General features: G+C 34.8%; 4 protein-coding genes across 4 annotated transcripts; 2 read left to right on the top strand and 2 right to left on the bottom strand.

The window, feature by feature from the left end:
• Window positions 1–485: 485 nt before the first annotated feature.
• On the bottom strand, window positions 486–4,274 carry LOC132191414 (uncharacterized). The gene is made up of 3 exons (XM_059606415.1): window positions 4,056–4,274; window positions 3,303–3,440; window positions 486–922 (listed from the first exon to the last, which is right to left on the bottom strand). The coding sequence occupies exons 1-3, from the start codon at window positions 4,182–4,184 to the stop codon at window positions 743–745; spliced, it is 447 nt and encodes a 148-aa protein (XP_059462398.1). The 5' UTR covers window positions 4,185–4,274; the 3' UTR covers window positions 486–742.
• Window positions 4,275–5,368: 1,094 nt separating this feature from the next.
• LOC132190691 (shewanella-like protein phosphatase 2) lies at window positions 5,369–6,845 on the top strand. Its single transcript, XM_059605736.1, has one exon. The coding sequence runs from the start codon at window positions 5,369–5,371 to the stop codon at window positions 6,629–6,631; it is 1,263 nt and encodes a 420-aa protein (XP_059461719.1). The 3' UTR covers window positions 6,632–6,845.
• Window positions 6,846–13,107: 6,262 nt separating this feature from the next.
• Window positions 13,108–15,608, top strand: LOC132167265 (non-specific lipid transfer protein GPI-anchored 5-like). Its single transcript, XM_059578177.1, has 3 exons — window positions 13,108–13,447; window positions 13,587–13,679; window positions 15,268–15,608. Exons 1-3 carry the CDS (start codon window positions 13,126–13,128, stop codon window positions 15,423–15,425), a joined length of 573 nt encoding a protein of 190 aa, XP_059434160.1. The 5' UTR covers window positions 13,108–13,125; the 3' UTR covers window positions 15,426–15,608.
• Window positions 15,609–19,586: 3,978 nt separating this feature from the next.
• LOC132177067 (putative F-box/LRR-repeat protein At3g18150) lies at window positions 19,587–23,440 on the bottom strand. Its single transcript, XM_059589317.1, has 3 exons — window positions 23,229–23,440; window positions 20,954–21,014; window positions 19,587–20,777 (listed from the first exon to the last, which is right to left on the bottom strand). The coding sequence occupies exons 1-3, from the start codon at window positions 23,375–23,377 to the stop codon at window positions 19,587–19,589; spliced, it is 1,401 nt and encodes a 466-aa protein (XP_059445300.1). The 5' UTR covers window positions 23,378–23,440.
• Between the last annotated feature and the right edge of the window lie 3,174 nt (window positions 23,441–26,614).

Raw genomic sequence — 26,614 nt, 5'->3', positions numbered from 1 at the left:
AACCAGGAACAGAGTTATTTGTTAATTTTGTGAAAGATATTATCAGTAACGGAGTTTAGTTTTTCTTCAATTTGATTATTACAGAGGTAAATTTTAATTTTGTGAAAGAGATCTTTTCAATGCTTTGTTTTGTTCTTCAATCTGATGGTTCAGGCAATTTCATGATTTTTTTTCTTTCAAAATCAACCAATAGGTCTGTAAGATCTCTCTCTCTCTCTCTTTGTTTGCATTTTGATGTGTTTGATCGGTATGCAAAATTGGAAACCAGATGGATAAATACACAAGTTCTGACAGTTTTTCCACCAGCTTTGAATTTGTATCTATCAATTTCGTCAAATGAAAGTTATTGAAGTTGTAAAAACCAATAGACCTCACAGGGTCAGCCATGCATCTTCTCGTAGTTTTCCATCATTCAGATTTCAGAAAAACATGCACAATATCAGAAGAATTTCAAGCTATCTATGTTAAATCTACAGTGAGCTAAATTCACAACTATTCACTCTTACATCTATATTATGATTAAGCATGTCTCCAAAAAATGACGCTTGGCAGTGATACTAAAAACTTCCTGAGCATTACAAAACATCAATTGGAGGCTAGAATTGAAGTCAATTGAGAAACAAATGACTGATCTTCAGGCCTAAAAATGGTTACAAAATGGGGTTCTGTGTCCTCCACTAATTTTTATCAGTTACCCAGGATTTAAACATGATAAAAAAAAAAATAAGGTAACTCTTTTCACTTAATCACTGATGAAAAAGGAGGCCTTCAACTTTCCAGCAAGATGTGGCAGCGTCTTGATACAGTCCTGGGTTGACTGATCAACACAGGACTCCAAATCATTCAGGGCACCAGGTTGCTTTTGGAGCTTAGCTGACTCATACCTATCTTGGCAGACCATCAGCGATCTATTCATCCTTTCCTGCATCCAAAATTGTCAAAATCAATATATATAACTAATATATATATATATATATATATATATATATATTTTTTTTTGATAAGTTATATTACTAATATTAGCACGGCTAGAGGAAATGCATACATGTATATATGGTGAGGGTCTGCTGTCAACACCCCACCTCAATAACACACAATATTGTCCACTTTTGGCTCCCCCAAACCAGACTTCCCAGGAGGTCACCCATCCTGGTACTACTCCAGCAGAAACACGCTTAACTGTGGAGTTCTGATGGGATCATGACCATCACGGCTTTAAAACGCGTTGTTTGAGATCAGAGATACACAGCAGTAGCATAGCAGAGCCCTTCCCACAACAATATTGTCCTCTTTGGCGCCTACCAGAAGTCGACCCCACGACCTCCTTGCATCTCTCAAGGCTTTGTTCCTCCCTAGCCACCACGAGGCTAGAATAACGCGTTGTTGTCATTAAGGGTGTAATATACATTTAAGCACATCCTCATCTCCATACCCAGGCGATGTGGGACGTCACAATCACCCCCTCTTAAGACCCAGCGTCCCCGCTAGCGACCCTCATGGGATTAGCCCATTCTTGGCGTCCGCCCCAGCGAGTGCCCGCTAGCGACCTTCATGGGCTTATGCACGCTCCCCCCATCTCAGGCTGGGCAATGGCTCTGATACCACTTGTAACGACCTAGGGAAAAGCGCTAGCCACATTTGCGCTATTACTCCAAAAGGACTAGTCAATTTGGAGTTTTCCTATAATTCATTATAAAGCCCAGTTTCACCTAGTAACTAGGCAATGTGGGACTTAGCACTCACGACTATCTTTATAAACTACCCACTCTATGTGGGCTTCTTCTCATCTTCCCAATATGGGACCGGGGTGTTACATCTGCAATTAGATGCAATTGGTGGATCAAAAAGTGCAGGAATTTCTGGAAGAGTTAACTAGTGGACTCTGCTAGTTACACACGTTGTACTCTTGAATTTTTGAAACAGCAAGGCCCACAAACATTTAGAAAATATGTAGTATATTTCCAAGAGGAAGTGTATAAAAGCTTAATTATTCTTGGTCTCACATTTACTTGCAAAATATCTTTACGTGACTTCAGATAAACACCTGAATTTTATCTGGCAAGCAAAGCTAGCAAGAAGAACTGTAACAAGCAAAGCTAGCAAACATTCTTTCCATGCTCACAGTCTTCATGAACAACGACTGAATCAACTTCAATACTAAAATTATCATCTCTGCATGCTGGTTGATAGAATTTAACATGTTGAAACACCCAACCAAGTCCACTCTTCCAAATTTTTATACAACACTCATCAGCAGGAATTTACAATTCATGAAGTTGCATCTATCCATGTCACCCGATGCTGTTACTAGTTACATAATTTGTCTACTTGAGTATAAGGACAAGTATTTGGTAACCATATCAAGGTCAATCCCAATTACTTCTTTTTACTGATCATTCACGAATGAAAAAGGTGTTTATCTTCACAACAAATAGAATTAGAAATTCAATTAAAGTTAAACCAGACAAGATCTTAATTACTGTTTGGCCATTGGGAATAGGGTCATCCCAAGAGCCAAGATTCTGCGAGCTAAAAGGTTGAGTCAATGAGCCATCTCTCACATTTGATCAGATTTTAATTTGGCAAATGTACATCAAATAAATTTTTTTTTGCAGCCCAGCAGCAGTAGAGATTCAATTCAGAGGAAAAGAAACAAACAAACGCATGTATAATAACTTGGGAATCCCAATGTAAAGAGTAGATAACCATATGTATTTCCATAAAGGATGTAGCAATAAAATGACGAAAGGAGGTAGGGAGATTCAAACGCGGGGCAATATCTTCAATCAATTGAGCATAAAACAAATAAAATGTAGATCTAGAAACTAAGTTGTAACATAAAGTTTTACCAATAACAAAACCCATGGATTCAATGGATCTTTCCAGCCATCTTATATTACCCATCTGCCAAATATCATTAACACGGAAAAGTATTGGTACACACGCTTCACACAGTACACATTAGGACAAGTTACCACATATTAGAAGGTGCAGGAACTTACCCTGAAATATTTTACAAAAAAAAAAAAAAAAAAATCATATTATTGGCATTCTCCAGATTAAACAATTAAGAGCCTAGGAGCCCCGTAACTTGAATTTGAAAAAAAAAAAAACATTTTCTACCTCAAGAAATTCAAGTGAAAAATATAGGACTGGGTACATATGATGCAAGCTAAAACCAATTAAGGGATTAAAAAAAAAGGAGAGAGAAACTGAAACAAATTGCTCTGAGACAAACAGAATCGATGTGAGAAACTGAATAAAAATTAAGAATGACGAAAAAGAAAAAGAAAATAACTTACTTGAAACTTGGCCATCTCGTTCTCAACCATCTGTTGAGATCTAACAACTGGGACGCTGCAATTTTCTACACAATTGCTGATATCATCATGGCTTCTTCTCCTATCAAAGCACTCATACGCGCATTTGAAGTATGCTTGCTGCAGAAAATGATCATTGAGAAAATAATTGTAAGAAAAATGAAGGAAAAGAATAATTGATTAAAGACAAATAACGGCTTAAAGATATAATTAGTATCCCCATTTTGAAGCCTAAGCATAAGAGTTGGAAATTTTGAAAAGTAATCAAACATTGATGATATGGCTTTGTTCATACGAGTTTCCCGGCAATTAGATGCGACGGATACGTAATAGTCCATAGAAAATTAGAAATGTTGAAAAATCTGAGGAAAATAATTTGAATAAACCAAAAAAAAAAAAAAAAGTTTTTTCGAAAAATGTTTTCATTCATAGAAAATTAAAAATTTTGAAAATTTAAGATTGATCGCTTAAAATAAGCCAATCAGTTTCACTAGGTACACTTTGAAATGGGTTCTGCTTTCTCTTCAAGTTCAAAAGACCAAGACTTTTAAGATTTACAAAAAATAAAATCCTAATTAATTCACTTTCCTCGCAGAAGAGACAATGAACAAATAACCATACACCCACATCAGAATAACAATCTAACAACCCAGAACACTCCACAGACCAATGCATAAACACATACAAACATATTAGAGAGAGAGAGAGAGAGAGAGAGAGAGAGAGAGAGAGAACCTGAAGGGTGAAATTGACATGGTCTTGGATAGGAGAAAGATGTTCTTTAGCGGCTAAATTTACTTGGTGTAGTTTTTGTTGTACTCTCTCTGACGCAATTCGCTCTTCAGCTGCTGCTATGTGATCCATCTCTCTGCTTTCTTTTCTCTGAGTTTTCTAGGGCATTTGCTTTCACTTGCAATCTATCTACTTCTTCTACTCCCCTGGGGTTTAGGGTTTTGTTTCCGCCTCTATAGCTACTGGATTTCACATGTAACAAACCGCCGACCCAACCCATACCCGACCACAAGGGATCGGCCCAGCCTGGCCCAAGCTTTTATTTTATTTATTTTTGAGTAATGCTACACTACTCCCACTTTTTTACACAATTTTTTCACACCCATAAAAAGAAATTAGCTATGATTTGTAGCAATTAGCTACAAACTAGTCTAATAAAGTGACATTTTTTCATAAAGCATGTGAAAAGTACATATTTTTTTATTACTACTATTAAAAAAATATGTGAGAATAACAATTCACACAAACCAATCTAATAAAGTGACATATGTCCCATACTTAAAAAAAAAAAAAAAAATGTGAGGAGCACATTATTAAAAATCAACTAGTTTGTAGTTAATTTTTGTCCCCTTTTAAAAGCACTGGTCCACTATTAACCACTTATGAATGTGAACAAATTATATTAAAAAAAAAGAAAAAAAAAAGAGAATAAGTGTAGCATTTCTCAAACCTAAAAGCACAAGTAACATTCCTAGGCCCTTATCCTCAAGGAAATAATCCATGTGTGCCCGATTTTTCGAAGTTAACCAAATGAAGGGTTGATGCATATAGGGTTTGTGTGAAGTTAAAATGATTTGATGTTAGCGTTACTAGTGTAATTTCTTTTCTATCTTTGGGCTTGCAGTCTCCATAGTTGACTTCTCTTGACAATTAGGGCTTTCTTTCCACAAACATTTTCATTTCATCAACTAGAGAGGTTATTTCTTTCGTATCTTTTTCAAGGTCCTAAGTCTTAACCATTGTTTATTCTTCCCTTCCATATGTAATTTAGGAGAAATATTACGCTTCTTAATTTGTATTTTTTGAAAATTGAATTTCAAATAACGTGTCACGATCTCATTTTCTAAAACAATAAATTCTCCCATACCAATTGATACTTAATTTATTTATTTTTTTGGATTGCCTAAACCAATTTTAATTGGTTGCTTTAATGAAATAAAAGGCTCCAAGCCGCCTCCAAGACTTGACCACTTTACTCGGTAGGTGAACCAGTTTGAAGTCAAACCAAGAAGCCTAAATAAAAGCACACGTATCTCATGCCCAATCATAGATACTCCCACTCAGGAGCAAAACCCCATTTGAAACACGAGCAAAAACACACACGCAACACAATGTCCATAGACTCGGCGGCCACGCCCTTTTGCAAAGACGTCCCCAAACTCCTCACCTCTTTCGTCGACACCTTCGTCGACTTCTCCGTCAGCGGCGGTCTCTTCTTGCCCCCTAACCCTGAAGCTGCCCCTGGCGATGCTCTACCCTCGCCGCCGCCGTTGCGGACCCGCTATCCGGCCCCGGAGGGCCGTCTGGTCGCAATCGGCGATCTCCACGGCGACCTCGAGAAGTCCAAGGAGGCGTTCAGGCTCGCCGATCTGATCGACAGATCCGACGAATGGATTGGCGGGTCGGCCACCGTGGTCCAGGTCGGCGATGTGCTCGACCGCGGCGGTGACGAGATCAAGATCCTGTACTTCCTAGAGAGACTGAAGCGGCAAGCGGCGAGGACCGGCGGGACCGTGATCACCATGAACGGTAATCACGAGATTATGAACGTGGAGGGCGATTTGCGGTACGTGACGAGGGAGGGTTTGGAGGAGTTTAGGGTTTGGGCGGATTGGTGCCGTGTGGGGCGAGCAATGAAAGGTCTGTGCGAGGGTTTGGAAAAGCCTAAGGACCCATTGGCTTTTCGCGGCCTCAAAGAGAAAGATGAGCCTTACAGAGCGAGAATGGCCGCGCTACGGCCCAGTGGGCCGATATCGAGGCGGTTTTTGTCCCAGAACGCTACGGTCTTGGTTATCGGCGATTCGATTTTCGTCCACGGCGGGCTTTTGGCGAAACATGTAGAGCATGGGTTGGAGAGGATCAATGAGGAGGTGAGGGATTGGATCAATGGGTTGGGGGAGCAATCCGCGCCGGGGCATTGTAAGGGCAGGAATGCAGTGGTGTGGTTGAGGAAGTTTTCGGACGAGGTGGCGAAGAATTGCGATTGTTCAGCTCTCGAACACGTGCTCGCCACAATTCCGGGGGCAAAGAGAATGATAATGGGGCATACGATTCAGGAGGTTGGGATCAATGCTGTTTGTGATAACCGGGCGATACGGATTGATGTTGGTATGTCGAAGGGGTGTGGTAATGGGTTGCCGGAGGTTTTGGAGATTAATGGGAATTCGGAGTTGCGGATTTTGACGTCTAATCCGTTGTATGAGAACAAGTATAAAGCTTCTTTGCATAGTGAGAGGAAGGAAGGCCTCGGATTGTTGGTCCCGGAACGTGGACCGACACAAGTGGAAGTGAAGGCCTAAAACAGTTTGAGTATCTAAACCTTCTAATTGATACTTACATAAACCTTCTAATTGATACTTACAATTCTCATTGGAACTTCATTTGGTGGTCTATATAGAACTGTAAAATCTTTGCTTGTAATCACTTGCTGTAGGAAATTGGAACAAAAAAAGTATCGCTGTAGGCTGTAGCATTCTGAGCATTTGAAAATATGAATTTACCTTTCATTTCAAAGATTGCTCTAGCATTGTGATTATTTGAAGTCTATTTAAATTCCTGTTATTAAGCGCAAATAATATTTGAATTCCTTTTATTAAGCTGTGTGTGGCAAAAATATCTGAGCTATACTATTTATTCGCCTGCCGCCTGTCAATGGGTTTTTGTTATTAAGCTGCGTCTATCATTATGTACATTAGCTGCAGGAATTCAATTTTGCTATTCTAAGTTATGAATATATTCATCCATTCTCAAACAACGTGGCAATCTGTCATGACCTTAAGTAGATATGCTCTTCTGCCTGGTCCGTGTTGCAAAAAATATACGAGCTATACTATTTATTGGGATATTTGCTGCTTATCAACAAGTCAGGTCTCTTGCATTGTGATTATTTTACAATTTATTTTTTTCAACAGAGAACTTAGCTACACTAACTTGGTCTTGGCAGCTAAGTCATAATTTGCTAGGGCATGTCTTATGACCTTTATCCATATATGATTCCATTGTTGAAATCATCACATTGGTGGGTTCAGATACTGCTTTTGAGGTTGTATGACTTCGTTAACTTATTGATATATGGTCGAGTGGGGAACCAAAATTGAACAACAACGATTTAAGCTTAGAAGCCAGACAATAAAATGGAAGTAGAAGATGTGAGATTTGTTAAAAAGAGTGAGGAGGGGGATTCTAGGTTCAAGAACTCAAAGTTTTATCTAATTGTTGAAAAGGAAGAGGAAGGGGAAGTTGGTTGTGTAGGTTAAAAGCATTTGAATAGCAGTAGCTCTGTGGCAAAAACATTAGTTGTGAATTCTTCAACTTTGATAGGAAGTGACATTATTAGCGAGGTTGATTTGGGTGATTTAATTTGGGTAACATGTGGGAGGAGATACCCACTTGGCAGCCATTTTGATCAATCCCATATTGCAAGCTCCAAAAATGGTCTTGAGTTGTTTGTTGTGTTCCTGGTGTTATATGTATGTATCTTGATTTTTTGCGTATTAAGAAGAACTGAATCTGGTCAATACCACCTATTGGCCTGTCAACAACAAAGCAGATCTCTTGCATTGTGATTATTTTTCAATTTATACGTGTGTTTCTTTAGTATCTATATCAAAAAATTAGGTTAGCTACATGAATTTGGTCTTGGCATTCTACATTATCAATGCTCATAAATTTCTACACGCCTGTATAGTGAAATATGGAGGAGTCACAATTAATCCAGACGACCAAGAGGTAATAGGAACCGGGACTGGGTTGAGCCCAGCAAGACTACCGTCTGTTCGGTTTAACTTATAAAAGTCTTAAATATTTCCACACCGTTCAAGATCGCACTGGCATATACGGGAGGGATGTGGTAACATAAGCGAGCCATAAATCTTGTTTACCGTTGTTTCCACTTGAGACCAATACAACATACTCTCTGTATACAGAGGAATTCTGGTCCCGCCGCTCCACTGAATCACATTAGCTGCTACCGCTGTCGTCTGATTATTGATGAATATGTCAAAAACCCGTTGGTTCTCTTTCACTACCTTTTGCTGAGTTTCGCATAAATGAATCCTAAAAAGATAGTTAAACCCTCCATCAACCGTGAAGGAGGGTTTGATACACAATCTCCGGCGCAATTTTTTTTTTTTTTTTTTTTTTTTTCCTTCTAAATTTAATTAAATATAATTTTTTAATGTATTTATTTTTTTATAAAAAAAAAAATTAATTAATTAATTATATGGGACGCAAGTCAAACCGTGATTGGTGCTGACATGACATTTCGTCATATTTTGGACGAAATTTTGACAGAAGGACCATATCCATCTTAGGCAAACCAGAGGGACCTCCTATGATAAAAAGTAAACTCTAGGGGTCAAAAAATAAAGAAGTTAAACCACAAAGATGAATAAGATATTTAACCATTTTTTTAAGGGTTAAATACTAAATACCTCATGGGATTTCACAACTTTATTTTTTTTCCCCCTAAGGTTTGATTTTTATTACAGAAGGTCCATGTGGTTTTGATAATAGACCAAATTAGTCCTCCGTTAGTTGACTTAACGGAATTTCATGTTGACTAATCAGATGTTGACACGTGGCACTTACTTAATTTTTTTAAAATTTTTTAAAAAAATGTTAAAAAAAAAGGAAAAAAAAAAAGAAAATGAAAAAAAATTGAGGGGCTCTTGGCCACTCGGCCTGCCCCAGCCCATGGGGTGGCAGGCCCACCATCACGGCCCGAGATAGGGGGGTGCTCCTCTGTCCATGGGGGTGTGAGAACCACCGGGTGCCCAAGGAGGGTGGCCAAACCACCCCAATGGAATACTAGCGGAGATTGTGGCCACCATGGAGCCAAGGAGGTGGTCGAGCCACCCCCATCCGGCCAGATGGGGGTGGCCTGGCCACCCCCAAATGGGAGCCAAGGAGGTGGTCGAGCCACCCCCATCCGGCCAGATGGGGGTGGCCTGGCCACCCCCAAATGGCCAAGAGCCACCCCCATTTTTTTTTCTTTTTTCTTTTTTTTTTTTAACTTAAAAAAAAAATTAAGTATGTGCCATGTATTAACATCTTATTGGTCCACTTAAAAAAAAAATTAAGTATGTGCCATGTATTAACATCTTATTGGTCCACGTGGAATTCCATTAAGTCAACTAACGGTCAACTGACAGAAAGACTAATTTGGTCTATTATCAAAACCACATGGACTTTCTGTGATAAAAATCAAACTCTAGATGAGAAAAAATAAAGTTGTAAACCCCCGAAGGGTATTTAGTATTTAACCATTTTTTTAATTCGTGTGATTATGAGTTTATTGTAATTTGCGAAGTTCACCAATTTTAGCAATCTTCCAAAATGTGTATGACATGATGCAACAAAAACAATAAATGTGTTTCACTTTATCACAACAAAATGATTGCAATACAAATAACATTTGTTCATGTATGTATAAATATCTTCTAGTTTTATAGTAATCTAGGTCGAAAGTTTTACAGCAATCTAGGTCAAAAGTTTTACAATGCAAATTTTTTATTACAAACTTGATTTATTGGAGGAAATCAAATGTTTGTGATGTGTTTTCATCACCCTAATAGAGTCCAATAAGGAATTTTATTTCCATAAGGAGTAGTAGTCCAAGTCCCAGTTGAGTCAGATTTGTTTCTTATAGAGTTAGAGTCTTAGTTGGAGTTAATAGTCCGTCCTAATTCTAGTCAGTCAGGTACTTAGATGATTGAAGAGTTTTATTTGGATTATTAATTCTATTTGTAACCAATCAGTATCGCTCCTCTATTTAAAGGGAAGATGATTAATGAAGAAGGACGCTTGAGAAAATTATATTCAAACATTGTGTTTGTCAAAAGGTCTAGTTTCCCTTACGATGGGTTTGCATTAGTTTGTATAAAACTTATAAAATTTCTGACTTGTGTATTTCAATTTTTTATGATCCGACAATGGATTTGTTGGGATTCAGTATGAAGATGTGGGATCAGGTTATTTATTGAAACGAGAATTATCAAAAAATAACAATAATTAAAGCCTATAGCGCTTATTTTCAATGCATTTACGTCGGAATCACTTTTATTCTATTTTACTTGGTTTGTGTTTTCCAAGTTCGATTAAGCTTATACACTCTAACTCTAGCTGGAACAGAAGATGGTTGATAAGTTATGATCAAAAACCCTAAGAAGAGAATATATATAATTTGTAATAGGATTTTGTTTGTTTGTTTGTTTGTTTTTTTTTTTTTGTGATTATGAGATTATAATTTGTGAAGTTCATCAATTTTGGCAGTCTTAAAAAATGTGTATTACAATTTACATGATCCAACAAAAACAATAAATGTGTTTCACTTAATCACAACAAAATGATTGCAATGCACATAACATTTGTTCATGTATGTATAAATGTCTTATAGTTTTATAGCAATCTAGGTCGAAAGTTTTACGATGCAAATTTTTTATTACAAACTTGATTTATTGGAGGAAATCAAATGTTTGTATAAAGCATGCAAAAGTCGACTTGCTCTTTATCAATTTTTGACTTGAGTATTTCAATTTTTCATGATCCGATGGTGGATTTGTGGGGATTCAATATGAAGATGTGGGATCAGATTATTTAGTAAAACGAGAATGATCAAATAATAATAATAATAATTAAAGCCTATAGCGCTTATTTCTAATGCATTTACGTCGGAATCACTGTTATTCTATTTTAGGTGATTGAAATTGAGATGGTTGGAATCCTTTTATATGTTTAGAAATTGAAATACAACGTTAATGGGTTTTAATATTTATTTGTTTTAATTACTTCTTGTAATTCTAAACTTTAGTTGAAATTGATTATTGACTAAGAGTATTCACCACTCACCAGATCAAAGGATTTTAATCAAAGCATACGATTGACATAATAAAATAACTATAAGTCTATATCCAATTCATAGGTCAATCAAACCATGCCATTTCAGCCTCTAGTTATCAGCCCACCTTCCCTCTTGTTGAAAAATAAAAAAAAAATAAAAAATTCTGCCCCTAATTCAGCACATAAAATTAGGATCTGAGCTATTAACCATATCTTGAATTAGATCATCAACCTACTAAGATATGTTTCTTCCTATATAAGTAACTAATGAAGGGTTCTTTTTTTTTTTTTTTTCTAATTAAAAAGGTGGGAAGGGGCGACCAGTGTAGTTTCCCCCTTTGAGCGTTACCATCGGAGTTCCCACCCGCTGTGGAATGTTCGGTTTGAGCCATAGCTACTGCCTGGAAAGGCGAGCCCGTCATCACAACCCCACAAATGTGTGAGCCAGTAGAGCCCCTTCAAAGTAGCATCTGGTTCACGCATCTACTACAGCAAGCGGATTCGAACACGCGACCACTAGGATGAAATGAATTCTTCTACCAACTCAACTACCACCCTTGTGGTAACTAATGAAGGGTTAAGTGAAGAGTTTTAATATCATAGGAATGTATTCATCAGTTTGTCGAAAATTCATGTCTTTTTTCTTTAGATACAAATGTTTTACAAACCAACTTTCAAAAGTGACATGTGTTGCTTAACATGTACATGTGATAAATACATGTTTTTTAATGTACTTCTTATATGCTTTTTTAATAGCTTAAAATATACATCATTTTTATTTTTAGAGGCGGATTTGTTAAAAATTTATGTCATTATAGCTCTTGTTGAACCTTCACTTCCCCCTTCTCTCATTCCTCCTCTTTCCTGCATCCAAATGAATCTCTCTCTCCTTCATCGCCTCTATTTCTCATCTTTGTTTTGAAATTGGAAGTCAGATTTATCACTCATGAATCTCTCTACCTTATCCTCCCTACTTGAACGTCCTCTTGTATTGTATTTTTCAATTTTTCTCACTTATTAAAAAAACAAAGGAAAAGAATATATATATATATATATATATATAATTAATTTGTGGTCTCTTAATTATTAGAAGACGATAATTTATTAAATTAATTTGAAATTGTTTTTTCTTCGTTCAAAATATAATAGGCTAATGGTCCTAAATGGAAGCCTGGCGCCTGCAAGGAGTTGAGAAGATTTCTATGATTTGGCAACCGGACTGTATACCACATTGAAGGGCAGGCTTTATTATCCTCAAAACTTGTACAGGATTCCAATTCCTATACAAAAAAGTCGTACACCTAAAATTTCTGTCTACCCAAAAGCTACCCTCCAAGCCTAGCCTTCATAATTTTCTTCAACTGCAACAGCAACACAGGAGGAAATGGGCCAAATGGCACCAAATTTTCATCAACTTAATTAATATTGAAGAACATGTTTATTAATATTTTAATATTTTTCATCAACTTACTATTTAACTGAAACAGAGCAAACTGCTCTGTCCATGTGACGAGTTTTTGATTAAAGAGAATGAAATGCTACAAGCTTTGTCAAAAAAAAAAAAAAAAAAAAAAAAAACTGAAACAGAGTAAATCAATGCTGTGAAATAAACTTGCATATCTAAGATGATATGAGGTTTGGTGATTAGGTAGCCTGATTGGTTCTGTCCATGAGAGATCCAAACTCACCCTCTGTTTGCATGGACACGTGGCTTGCAATAATTTTATGAAAAATCACTTTGTACATAGGTTTTAACGTCTTAAAAGGACACGTATGGCTTTATTTTGATGATAATGGAAAGTCTTACCTCATACACCCAGTTTAGTTCACCAAATACACCATAACTAGAAATGCTGGCCTCCCAAAAATACAAACCAAACCTTTTGGCCTTTCATTATAAATCATTCCCCTGCACTGCACTGCACTGCACTGAATCAACTCAAAGCTACGTTCCATGGCCTTAAGAGGGATTGGCATGGCTCTAGCCGTAGTCCTAGTCAGCTTGTTTTGGGCAAGAGCTGCGGCTCAATCAGGCTGCACCAGTGTGCTCATTGGCATGGCTCCGTGCCTTAGCTATGTCTCTGGGAGCTCCTCAACCCCGTCATCCTCCTGCTGCTCAAAGCTCACTAGTGTTGTGCAATCACAGCCACAATGCCTTTGCACTGCGCTTAATGGCGGTGGCGGTGCTGCATTGGGTGTTACAATCAACCAGACGCTTGCTCTTGCGCTCCCAAGTGCTTGCAACGTGCAAACTCCTCCCGTCAGCCAGTGCAATGGTAAAATTGAAATGATGTAACAATAAATTTATTTATTTATTTTTTAATGTGCGTAAATACAACTTAATTATGTGACAATGAAAATAAAAATAGTTTTTATTGGCTAAACATTTGTTGCTTAACTTCAATTTGGAGGCAGCTGCTAATGGACCGGCATCATCCCCCGTCTATTCCCCAGTTGGTTCACCTGAAGGTTTACTTGGTGACTCTCCAACTAGCTCATCGACATCAGGTACTTGTCAATATGAGATATTCAACAAATCGTTCTAAAAACCAATGATAGATCACAAAAGGCCAACTCCAATTAAACTAGAGGTTACTAAATAATAAATATTATTGTTGATATAATTGACTGCACTTTAATTATCCGACCAACAATACATGTAAAGACAAGCAAAAAATAAGCGTGAATGATTTATTGAAAAATGTCGGCGGTAAATACTACAACCCAAGTCACTAAGATAATCTTTGAGATAATAGAAAGCAGAAGGATGGAGATGAAGAGAGTGCAAACTTGGGTCCGAATGTCCGATACCCTTTTTATAAGTTTGCCACTGATTAGACGAGTAGGTTTAGGATGGCAACCATTGGAGGTCTAGGGCTCAATATGGAAGGTCAATAATTCTCATGAACAACTTTCCTTTTGGGTTTGATCAAACCTAACCCAACTAGGCAAGGCCATTGATGGGTAGAATCCTTTCCTTCTATGACCTTCCTATCATAAGTCTGTCTCGTGAACAATCAATGGTCCGAGGACCAACAATGTTTTCCAGGAATTGAAGTATGTTGATTCAAGGGTCCTTAGGGCGCCAACGACTATGGAGCTCACTTGAGGGGAGACCGTCGGCTAATACCTCTCATGGGGCTGTCTGTAGGTCGAAATTTAGGCAATCGATAGTCTTCTTAACGAAGAGCATGTTTCAGATTACATTTGAGAAATAAAGTTTTTAAATTAAAAAACATTTTTTTGACAAAAGTTTCATTTTTAAGTTTTTGTCAAAAGTGTGTTTTGGCTATTTTTAAACACTTAAAAGCGCTTTCAATTTTTTTTTACCAAATTGGTGTTTTTTTTTTTCAAACAAATTTTTTGAATGTTAAACGCACTTTTAAGCTCCTTAAACACACACCTAAGCGGACCAAAAATCCATACTGTCATGCGTTTCATCAGTCTTGAGGGTATATGAGCCTTCAAGGGCAAAAGGCCCCAAAGGCTAGTACCGTAGTGGGCCTCTATGGACATGCGGTAATCCATATCACCAAGACTGATTCCCAAGGGCTTTGCTGAAGTTTGCGCTGAATTCCAACTGTTCTTTTCAAAATCCTCCAAGTCCAGTTAAAAAAAAAAAAAAAAATCAGTTTCGAAATTAACATTTACTTGCCCATCCTTTTGTGAGAAAAGTTCTCCAAATTCTTGAGCAGTCGAAATAAGCTCCAATAAAAATCAGAATTAAGTTCATAATTTCTTTCTTTCAATTTGAGTATCCGAACTTTGGCATTTATACAAACGCTTAGCAATAGCCACGAAAGAACTTATTAATTACAGAGATGTTTAAACTGCTACCTTCAAATAGATGCATCACTATGCAAATTGTGAGTGAATTGTCTCCGGTATTAAAGATGTGAAGTTGTTTAATGATTGTTAAAGTATTAATTAAATAATTAAATTTATTATTTATATTAGCTTAAATTTTTTAAATAATTGGTAATTTAATATGGAATCAAACAAAAAATTTTTTTTTTAGATGATTAACTTTTAAGATAATTAATAATTTAACATGATATTGTAATTATCATTTGAGTTCAAATGTGAATGGATGTAGGAGGATCTAAAACAGTTCCAACGAAAGGGGAGGTGGCTTCCAATGGTGCTATCATGGAGACACCCCTTCAGCTCATCCTCCCATTGATCTTCATATCTGCATATTGTTCAACAGTTGCAGCAACTTTGGAGTTCTTTCTGGGATTTCATGGAGCATGAACCGCCATTAATGGAGGTCTTGTGTGCTAGCAATACTTGCTCTATTAATGTAATCTCTTATATAAAGTTTGTGTGTGTTTACTTAATACTATATATGTATTACTCTTCTCCATACTTTTGATACCTGAAGAACAGAGCTTACACCTTATGTGTAATCCTGTTAAATACAATATATTTCTCAAAGTTTCTATACTTTACTAATTAATCTCTTAAATGGTGACTCAGGCCCGGTCATTATTCGTGTTATCTTTTCTATTGAGGTTACCAAATTTTCTTGTTGTCACAATAGGCTCATTCATTGGACTGCTTAAATAACCGCCATTTTTTACGATCTATTCTTGGCGTGTGTGCCGTGTCAAAAAACTATTGAGTTGTGCCATTTAATTGCCCGATTTTCATATGTTGCTATGTAGAATAGTAGTACAATGAATATGAGAAGTGGGTGGTCTTATTTGAAATGGGTTTTTGAGAAAGTTGGTTGAGGCCATTGATACATAAAAATATTCTCTTGTTCTCTTGATATTTTTGTCATTTTTTGTAACGGAATGGGGACATTACATATCCAATAATAATCCAGTTTGGTAAATGAATCAATTAAAAATTAGTAAGAACATTACAAATTGTGTGGTAGATTGAGAGATAAGTGTAATTTCTCTCATGTTTTTTCCCATAAACATACCTTTATTTACTCTTGGAGTAATTTTCCCAAGTATTTTCTTAGACAAGTGCAACATGAAATAAGCTAAACGAATTCGTTTCATTTATATGTGTTCTTATTTTGTTGCAACCCTTATTTCAAGATTGATTTACATGTCTTCTGTTTTATAATTTTAATATTATTTTCAATTATTAAGACGTTGGGTTTCTATATATATCTTTCCTCCCATATGCTCTTTGTATATTACATAAAATTATTACTCATCTTCCTATTACAATTCAAAAGTACTTACAAATTATTATCCACCATTCTTATTTGAATGTTGGTCTTCTTAGGCATATGATACCTTGTTTGATTGTATTTCGTATTTTCATTTCTTTTACCCACCAATTAATATATGTCAACAACAAAGCAATGTTTGATCACTGTTTTGGAGTATGGACAATTGTTGCCGTTTATATTGGGTATATTAGGTTGTTTGTGAAATAAATCGATTTATTTATATTGTCATTCTGTCTTCATGCTAAATTAGATGTCGAACACGGATGCCCAATGGCCACCACATATTGAGACCATCTTCGTAGAATATTTGTTGTCCATGTTGAACCGCGGCGAAATTGCCAGGGGCGCGTCCGAATTTTCTAACATGGTTGGGTTTAAGTACACTGGAGTGCGGTGTAAAGACAAGCTCAAACGATTGAGAACCACCTATACAGAATTTAAAGAACTCCTAGAGCCTTAGACAGGGTTTGGTTGAGATCCGGTGTCAAACACGGTTGAGGGTAGTGAAACAATGTGGCAAAACTTTATGCTGTGTTTGAAGATTCCGATTTGTCTGCAGCATGGCTTCACAACTGTAGTTGAGAACTTATTTACATTCTTTACTGAGGCTGTCTAGTGAATTATCTGCTTGGTTTATGTTTTATTTTGTTTACTGAGGCTGTCTAGTGAATTATTTACATGGGTTATATGAAAGTTTGGTAACAGTTGAAATTATTTTTTATATTTTTATGATATTTGAAGTTTTTTTTGGAAAATTCACTTTACCCTTATGAAATTTCAGGAGTTTTTCATTTCTAACCCCAATATTTAAAAATTGGCAATGTATCCCCTGATGTTTTAAAAATTTTCAATTCAGACATTCCGTTATTAATTTTCGTATAATTGGATGGAAATCATCCCACATGTGTGTAACGTAGGCTTTTTTTATGCCCTCTATTCCAATTTTATCCTCATTAAAACTTATGAAATTACGTAATTACCCTCATTAAAACCTATGAAATTGAGAGCAATTACGTAATTTCACAGGTTTTAATGAAGGCAAAATTGGAATAGAGGGAATCAAAATTTCACGTGAGACGTACGTAGGATGATTTCCGTCTAATTAGATGAAAATTGGTAACAGAGGGTCTGAATTAAATTTTTTTAATACATTATGTTGCCAATTTTTAAATATTGAGATTCGAATTGAAAAACCCCTGAAACTATTTTTGATACATTAGAGGACATTGCCAATTTTTAAATATTGAAGTTCGAATTGAAAAACTTGTGAAACTTTAGGGGTATAGTGAATTTAACCTTTTTTTTTTTTTTTGTTATAAACTCTTGATGAACTCCTAATTTAAAGAGTTACCTGTTTTCGCTTGGCAGGCTTTTGGTTCCTTTGTTTGTTTATGATTTTATTAATTATTATTATTATGAATGAATACATCATTACCAAAACAAAGGACTTCATTAAAAGCTGAAGTCGGAAAAACTAATCAAGGTTAGTTTTCACAAATTATAGTAGAAAATTTCGAGTTCATATTAACTTTTTACCTTAACAAATGATTTAGTTTAAAATGACACGATTCTGAATAAAAATATAAAAATATTATGAAGTTTTAAAAATCTCTTATGAATTGAAGTGAGAAAAATTATGAAAAGAAAATGCAATGATTTTTTCTTTCTTTTTGAGCCACTGGACTTACAACGATATGAAATCCTTTCAAGTTTCAAGGCTTTTGAAGGAAACAATGATTTGTTTCCCCCTCCGAATTTTCAGTCGATTTGTCAACAACCTCTTAAACTTTCAAATTTTTCACTTTGGACCACTGAACTTTCAATTTCTATCCCTTTGGACCTCTTTGTTAGTTTTCAACGTTAAACTTAAACGGTTTGACTTTTTATCCTCATTATACCCTCACTTGAAAACTACACCGCCTTGGGTCCCAAAACTACAACACCTATTCAGCTCAAAATGACGTCGTTTTGGGCATTAATCTTTTTTTTTTCCTAGAAAAAAGAAAAAAAAAAAAAAGAAGAAATTCGGGGTGGCTCCATGACCGGTCTGGGGGTGGTTCGACCACCCCCATGGCCAAAAAAAAAAAAAAAAAAATCACAAAAGGGGTTTTGGGCTTTTGGGGGTGGCCGGACCACCCCCAAGGCCCCAAAAACCCGAAACCCATTTCGTGAATGGATTTTTTTTATTCTTTTTTTGGGCTTTAAGGGATGGCTGGACCACTCACAAGGGCCTGGGGGTGGTCCGGCCACCCCCAAAAGCCCAAAACCCATTCTATGAATGAGTGTTTTTTTTTTTGGGGGGGGGGGCTTTTGGGGGTGGCTGGACTTGAGTATATATGCATATATATGCCGGCCAAATTAATTAATAAACATTAGTAGAATCAAGTCAAACAATTTTATTAAACAATTCAAAAGTCATAATACCGTGAGAGAAATACAAAGAACTATGTATTCTCTAAAGGATATTCTTTTAAAAATCTTTTCATATGCATATTCTCTAGATTCATCAAACTTTAGGCAATGCGAATCCTTATAAATAATGGAAGCTCTCTAATATTTTTGCATTCTCGAAAAAATACTTCTTTAGAGTCTCTTCTTCTGCCAATCCTTTAGAATTTGCAATCTTGACAGTCTTTAGGCAATGCCGCCAACAGAGAATCGGAAGACGTTTGCAACAGCTAGGATTTTTCAATTTATAAGTAGGATTTCCGTATGAGAACTGAAATATAAGCACATAATTAGGAGCATTATCAAAAATGTTAGAAATAAGGCATCAATCTACTTTAGGCCAAAAAGGACCAAAAAAAAAAAAAAAGACTGGTGTTAAAAACTTAGAGTAGAAATGTCAATTGTCCAAAAGAAACTGAAAATAATGTTGAAAGAAGGCATTATATATGAACATATGCAATACCTTGAAAGATATCTTATTAAGTGTCCCTTGGTACTGCCATTCTATAAAAAGAATATCTAGAAGAGGACAAATCCACAACAACACATCCACAACTTCGTGGATTTCTCTTGTAGGTATAGAATTTACGATTAGCTTCAATTCCTTAACATTATATAATGGGCATGGTACGGTTTTTCTCAATCTTTTTGCAATTTTCAGAGCCTTCACAAAGTAAATAAAAACATGTGTTAGATTTTTATAATATATGCTATAAATGATGTACAGAGTAACATAGAATAGGAAACAAATAAAAAGAATATAATAAAATAAACTAGAATACCTCGTCTTCGAAAAGAGTCCAAGTCAACAATTTCGGTTGATTTAACTTTGAAAGGAATTCAATCCTTTCAGCATCCAATGCAGTCTCTTCCGAAAAGAAGAGAATAACTTCTGATAGACTTGAAGAATTCAAAGAAAAGGAAATAACCTTACCCTCATACTTGAGTCTATGTAAATTAGGAGTAACAATATCAACTTCAACTAGCTTGGCACAATTAATAAAGGTCAAACTCTTCATGCGATGACTTGAAATCTTAATTCTTTTCAAAATAGAGCAATCTGCTAAGTCCAAGTGCTCAATGAGTTGATGTTTAGAAAGAACATCGTGCAACCAATTGTCAGTAATGCCGCATGAATCTAATACTAACTTCTTCAAATTTTCGCACGGGCCTAGGTTTATTTGGCATGGTAGTCTCGTAAGGTCGAAAACTAAAGATTCAAGATTGGATGCTTCAATCTCTATACTCTCAAGTTCATAATTTTGTATTAGCGCAATGGCCTTAAGTTTAGGAAGACCTGACACTCGTATACTTTTTAACCCAGAACAATATTCAAATGTTATCTCTTCTATATCGCGACAACTATCAATTAGAGTTTGGAAAAGCTGGCTCTCCTCCACTCCAACAGACAAAACCAACTTTTTCAAAGATGATAAGTTAATATCACCGGAAATTGACTTCAACTTGCACGTGCCCAAATTCAACTCAGTTATTGATTTTGCTACAAGAACCCTCTCAGGCAACTCATACCACTTTTGATGGATTCGGATCAATATGTCAAGATTCAACTCTTTTACATTGCATTCAATTGCATAGTCAATCCAACGGTTCACAACAGCATAATCTGATTCATCGAACAGGATGGAAAGACTTAACTTGTTTAGATTTAGCCTTTGCCTATAGTGGGCAAGTAAAGATCTCTCCACAAAATTTATAAACTCTTCTTTTTTTCTCTGGATTTCTTGTTCTTTCTGGTTGGGTGGAACCTTGCGCAAATTTGTATCAAAGGGGAGTTGCTCAAAGTCTGGAACGGGGTATAAAGCCCACACCCTTTGCCATCTCTTGGACAATATGCTAAGTTGAAGGGTTTGTTTTGTGGGAATGAAGGATAGAATGTGCTCTAGAATAGGGTCTGACAATTCAGATATCCGATCGATTTTGTGCTCCATAAGGATGAAACTTTCCTACAAAGAAAGTAATCTAATTAGCACAAAGCATATTTAAAAAAAAAAAAAACAAAAAACTATCAAGAAGAAGTTTTTATGTCTGAAAAAGAAAATAAAAACCAGACAACAAACAAATTGGGAGCAGAAAACAGATGCTATTATTGGGAACAAAATAAATTGATAGGAAGACCAACCTTCAACGTACGACGTTGGGATTGTCGGGTGTTCGACGAGAGCTTGTAGGGGCTGGCCGGACTACAGCAGACACGACGGCAACACAACAAATTGTGAAGTTGTGAGAACAAGTAGGAATTGTGTGTATATATATAACATAAATAGTCTAATGATATAAGGAGAATTAGAGTTTTTTTAGAGTCATGAGTCATTTTAAATGTGACGTGATATTTAAAATCACCATTACATTTGAAATGATCAATATTAAATTTTAATCTATTAGTTATTTTAAATGCCACATCACAATTAGGATAATTCTAAGGTGGACTCTTCCTTGTATCATTACTCCTACTATAAATGAGTAATACTATAAATCTTTTTAAAATCATCTCAAATGTAATGTGACTTTTAAATCACTAATAGATCAAAAGTATATAAATCACATCTCAAATTCAACAGCAATTTTAAAAACCACGTCAAAAAGACTTATACCATTACTCAAACATAAATAAACGTCCTTTTTCAACCCAATTCTCTTGGAAATCCCTTCTAAGGCTGGTCATTAAGGAATCCCCGATTTCCAGCGTCTTATTGGAAACCGCTTAATTGAATCATCAAAATTAACGATTTTACCTAAATATGTACCCATATTTACAAGTTTGCCCTTCAACCTTTTTTGTGAAAAAAAAGAAGAAGAAAATTTACTGCTATTCGCTGCACCCAGCGACTATACCAAATTGCCCTTGAAATTTAGAAGCACTCAACTGCCCTTCCACTACATGATGACATGAATATATATATATATATATATATATTGGAGATTGCAAATAATTAAAGATATGTTTTTCACTATAATAGCACTTATTTGTTTGGAGCTCCGCAAGAGAGACCTAAACAAAAATTATTGTGCTTTTTCAAGTTTGACTGAGTCATTGCATAACTTGACTTTAACCTCATCAAGGCATCAATAACACAAAAGACGGCTAATAATAAAAGAATTGAGAATTTCCATTTTGAAAGTCGAGCACTTTGAAATTTTTTTTAAGCCACTGAACTCACCTCCCATCACCATGGTTCGAATCTCTAACCTTTTTCTAGGAAAATTACTTTTACGAACAAACTTTGTTCATTGTGGCTAAAGTTTCTTTCACAAAAATAAACGAATCTAGATTATAACCCTTCAAACATACAAGATAAATTCTTTAAGAAAAATGAGTACTTTTCAGTGAATTAGTTATTTTGAGGAATTTCTTGAAAACAAACCAACTACAATAGGGAGTTAGTCGCAAACCAATAAAAACAAATAATTAATTAGAAGAAGAAAGAATAGAATACAATAAAAAGAAGAAGTTATCTTCCAAATTGATTACTTATTTTAAATTACTTTAATAGAATAGATTTTAAAAAAAATCAATCTAATTTGGAGGAGTTTTATCCATCTAAAGTCAAGGAGTTGTATTTTGCTTACTACTTCAAGTGAAAAAGACATGCTTAATTCTCACGATACACTAATACTTCAAATGCAACTACATTAATAAATTTCACCACTAACTCTTAATATAATTTATGCCAATTAAAAGCACCCTAAAGAAAAGTATGAACATTTCATTGCAATTGTTTTTTTTTTTTTTTTGAATTATTTTATGATTATTAAAATTTAAACACTTAAGATTATCTTAAAAATTATTTGAAAAAGTATTAAATTGTTTAGAATTAAATTTATTTATTTTTTTTCCAAAATAACCTTATTGAGAGTTCTACGGTCAATTAAAGACTATTTTCCCATTCTAGAATAAAAGAGTTCTTTCATCCATTAAAGACTTAAAAAAAAAAAAATTACTTTATCAATTATCATCCACACACTTCACCTATCACAAATCACCTTTTTTTTTTTCACGGTTTCACCCAACTGACCACAAATATATTTTTTTTCTTCTTTTTTTTTTTTCTTATTCTTTTCTTATCTTTTTCAATTTTTCTTTTTGACTCTAGAAGAGTCTCGACTCTTGACCTTATCTAAGAAAGTAAGAATAAATATCTTCTTTGTCTATGAGTTCTTAGTCTTTCTCTTGCACAGTGACACGCACTGCGCACGCCTCTAGCAGTCGAGCCAAAAAAAAAGAAAAAGAAAAAGAAAACCTTTCACGGTTTTGCCGTTTCAGACTCTGTTTCTCTTCTTAGTTCTCACATGTTCAAATTTCTTCCAAGAAAAAATTGGTGTTTCAGAAAAGCCCCAAATCTCAAGACTCAAAGCATAAATCAGATTAAATTCTACAGAGAAGAGAGGAAACTCACCATGCACTGCTGTTGCTGCTGCTGGTGCGTGGACGGCCGGCCGACGGTGGATGTACAGATCGACCACCTGAGCTTGGAATGCCCACCTGACCTTCAGCCCCATTTCTTCCTCCTCCACCATACCAGATGCATCTTATAATACTTTCCATCAACTTAAGAGTAAATTAATAAATAGAGGTCGAATGCACGACTTTTTCTCTAGTGACATATTAATCTCAGCTACGAAATAAACTTGTATATCTAAGATGATACGAGGTTCGGTGGTTCTGTCCACGAGTAGGGGTGGAAAATGAATACTTGACACGAGCCGATTACGATTCGCAGGTACTCATTATACGATTAGCTTATACACAGACACAATCTGTTTAGCTAAATTGATAATCGGGTCTGAAACGATTATGACATAAAAATAACCGAATAACTCGACACAACTTGTTTTACCCATTTAAAATAATCAGGTCTAATCGGGTAGACACGACTTGATATGACCCATTAAAACCTTAAACTATAAAATTAAAAACAACAATTCTCAAAATATAACCCTAAACAAACCCTCCACTCGGGAGCTGATTCGCGAGTGGAGGGTTTGGGCGAGAGCGCCGGGCTTAAGGTACTTCTGGAACGGCTCAGTCCAGTTTGGGGAGGTGGAGAAGGAATTGGTAGAAGTTCCGAGCTTGCGGTTCATGGTGTGCAATGAGAAGTGGCAGAGGTGCGGTTTAGCCTTTAGGTTTATTGAATATTGAGTACCTCTGCCGTCTGATTGCCTTATCCTTAAAAAAAAAAAAAAAAAAATTAATAAAAAAAAAAAAAAAACTGTGTCTAGCGGGTCAACCCGCTAGGCATGAAATTACCAGGTCTTAATCGGGTAGACCCGATTACGACCCGAATCCGATAAGCCCAAACTCAATACCTGTTTTTTCGTGTCAGGTTCGCAAGTCGTGTCAAAATTGCGAGATCCAAACTCACTCTCTGTTTGCAATGACACTTGGCTTGCAATAATTTTATGAAAACTCATATAAGATGGTTCAACAAAATCACTTTGTTCATAGGTTTTAATGTCTTAAAAGTAGGGGTGTCAAAACCGCCTGCTAACCACTTAACCATATTAATTGCTAATTGCCTAACCACTATAACCGCCTAGCGGTACGCCTTTTTATATAATATATTTTTATAATTATAATTATAATAATATTTATACATATAACATAATCATTTGATAATTAAATTACATTTTTTTATAGATAATTAAATCACAATTTTAGTATTAATATATTATCACTATAATTTATATGATTATATCACATGATCAATTGATCATTAAATCATTTGATTATATAATAACAAATTATACATATATAATATGACATAACTCATAAGTATATCAATTCATACTAATACAACAATTAAGTATCTAGAGACTTAGTTTCAATGTATATTATAAACTTATAAGTCTATATATATTGTAAATTATAATTATACATATATGGAAATAAATAATATTAATGTATAAGATCAATACTTAATTATATGATTCAATGACAATTCAAATACTTTATTTAAATTAATTATATTATTAATGTACAATGATAATGTGATTCATATAATATCAAATTAAGTAATTGGCATTAGATTTAATAATGTGTTACTTATAAACACAATTGAAGTATTAATGTATTATCATTCTAATTTATATGATTATATAATAACAAATTATATATATATATAATATGACATAAGTCATAAGTATACCAATACAACAATTAAGTATCTAAAGACTTAGTTCCAATGTATGTTATAAACTTATAAGTCTATGTATATGCTATAAATTATAATTATACATATATGCATATGAATAATATAAATGTATAATATTAATACTTAATCATATGATTTAACGACAATTCAAATTGTCGTTGAATCATATATGTATATCAAATTAAGTAATTGATATTGGATTAAATAATGTGTTACTTATAAACACAGTTGAATTATTAATATATTATCATTCTAATTTTAGTAATATTATCACTATAATTGATATGATTATATAATATTAAATAATACATATAATCATATATAATATGACATATAATCATATATATCATATGTTTTATTTGAATTTTTTTATATGTTGTGTTGAACTTTTTTTATATGTTGTGTTGATTTTTTTTTTTTTTTTAAAATTTGTTTTTTTACATGTTGTGTGTGTGTTTTTTTTTTTTTGGAAAAATTCACTTCACCCCCTGAAGTTTCAGGAGTTTTCAATTTGAACCCCAAAGTTTAAAAATTGACAATGTACCCCCCTAATGTTTCAAACATTTTCAATTTAAACCTTCTATTACTAATTTCCGTCAAATTGGACAGAAATCTCTAAAATTACATAATTACTCTCAGGCTTTTTTTAAAAAAATTCTATCAAATTTAACAGAAATTAGTAATGGAAGGTTTAAATTGAAAATTTTGAAACCTTGGGAGCGTACATTGCCAATTTTTAAACTTTGGGGTTCAAATTGAAAAACTCCTGAAACTTTGGGGGTAAAGAGGATTTTCCTTTTTTTTTTTTTTTTTTTTTTTTTTTTTTGTTAACCGGTTATGATTTAATATTTAAGGATTTTTTTTTTTTGTTTAAGTACAAGTAAATGTAAATTTGGGGTCAAATATTTTTTATTTTTCAATATGGTCTCTTTTTATAGCAATTGGGCCTAAGAAGACACTAAAAATACAAAAAACAAATGAGGGTAAAAAATGTTACTGTAATAAAAAAGCCCAAAAAGCAGAAAAAAAGAAGCCTAATTTTGAAAAAGCGGTTAGCGGGTGGTTACCTATTTCACTAATCTCTAACCAGCGGTTAGTAGCTAGCGGAATAGGTTATGGTTAGTCAAATCTACTAACCGCTAAGGCGGTTACGGTTAGCGGTTATTGACAATAACCGCTAACCGTAACCGTATTGGCACCTCTATCAAAAATGACATGTATGGCTTTATTTTGATAATGGAAAGTCTTAATTACCTCGTACGCCCAGTTTAGTTCACCAAATACACCGCAATTCGTAATTGGAAATGTTGGCCCCTAAATAGGTTACGAAGTCAATATATATATATATAGCATGGCTCGTATTAATAGGGCAAAAACCTAAACAATATACAAATGTTATGTCATTCATTTAATTAGGAGCTTAATTAAGCAATGCTGGAATAATAGGAAAATGCTAATTAAATAACCTTCCACATGGTAATAATCTATAATAGTGGTCGTCATTCTACCATTTCCTTTGTGTTTCAATAAGACATGAAGTCTCCTAAGGTTAAGTACAAAGGTAGATTATTTATGTATGTCTAGTTCCATAAGAATATAATTGTTTGTGTGAAGCGTATTTACTTGTGGTT

This window comes from Corylus avellana, chromosome ca1, assembly GCF_901000735.1.
Source record: "Corylus avellana chromosome ca1, CavTom2PMs-1.0".
In the NCBI taxonomy this organism is placed as follows: Eukaryota; Viridiplantae; Streptophyta; class Magnoliopsida; order Fagales; family Betulaceae; genus Corylus; species Corylus avellana.
Note: the sequence above shows the minus strand (reverse complement) of the source record. Positions and strands in the feature narration are given on the sequence as shown.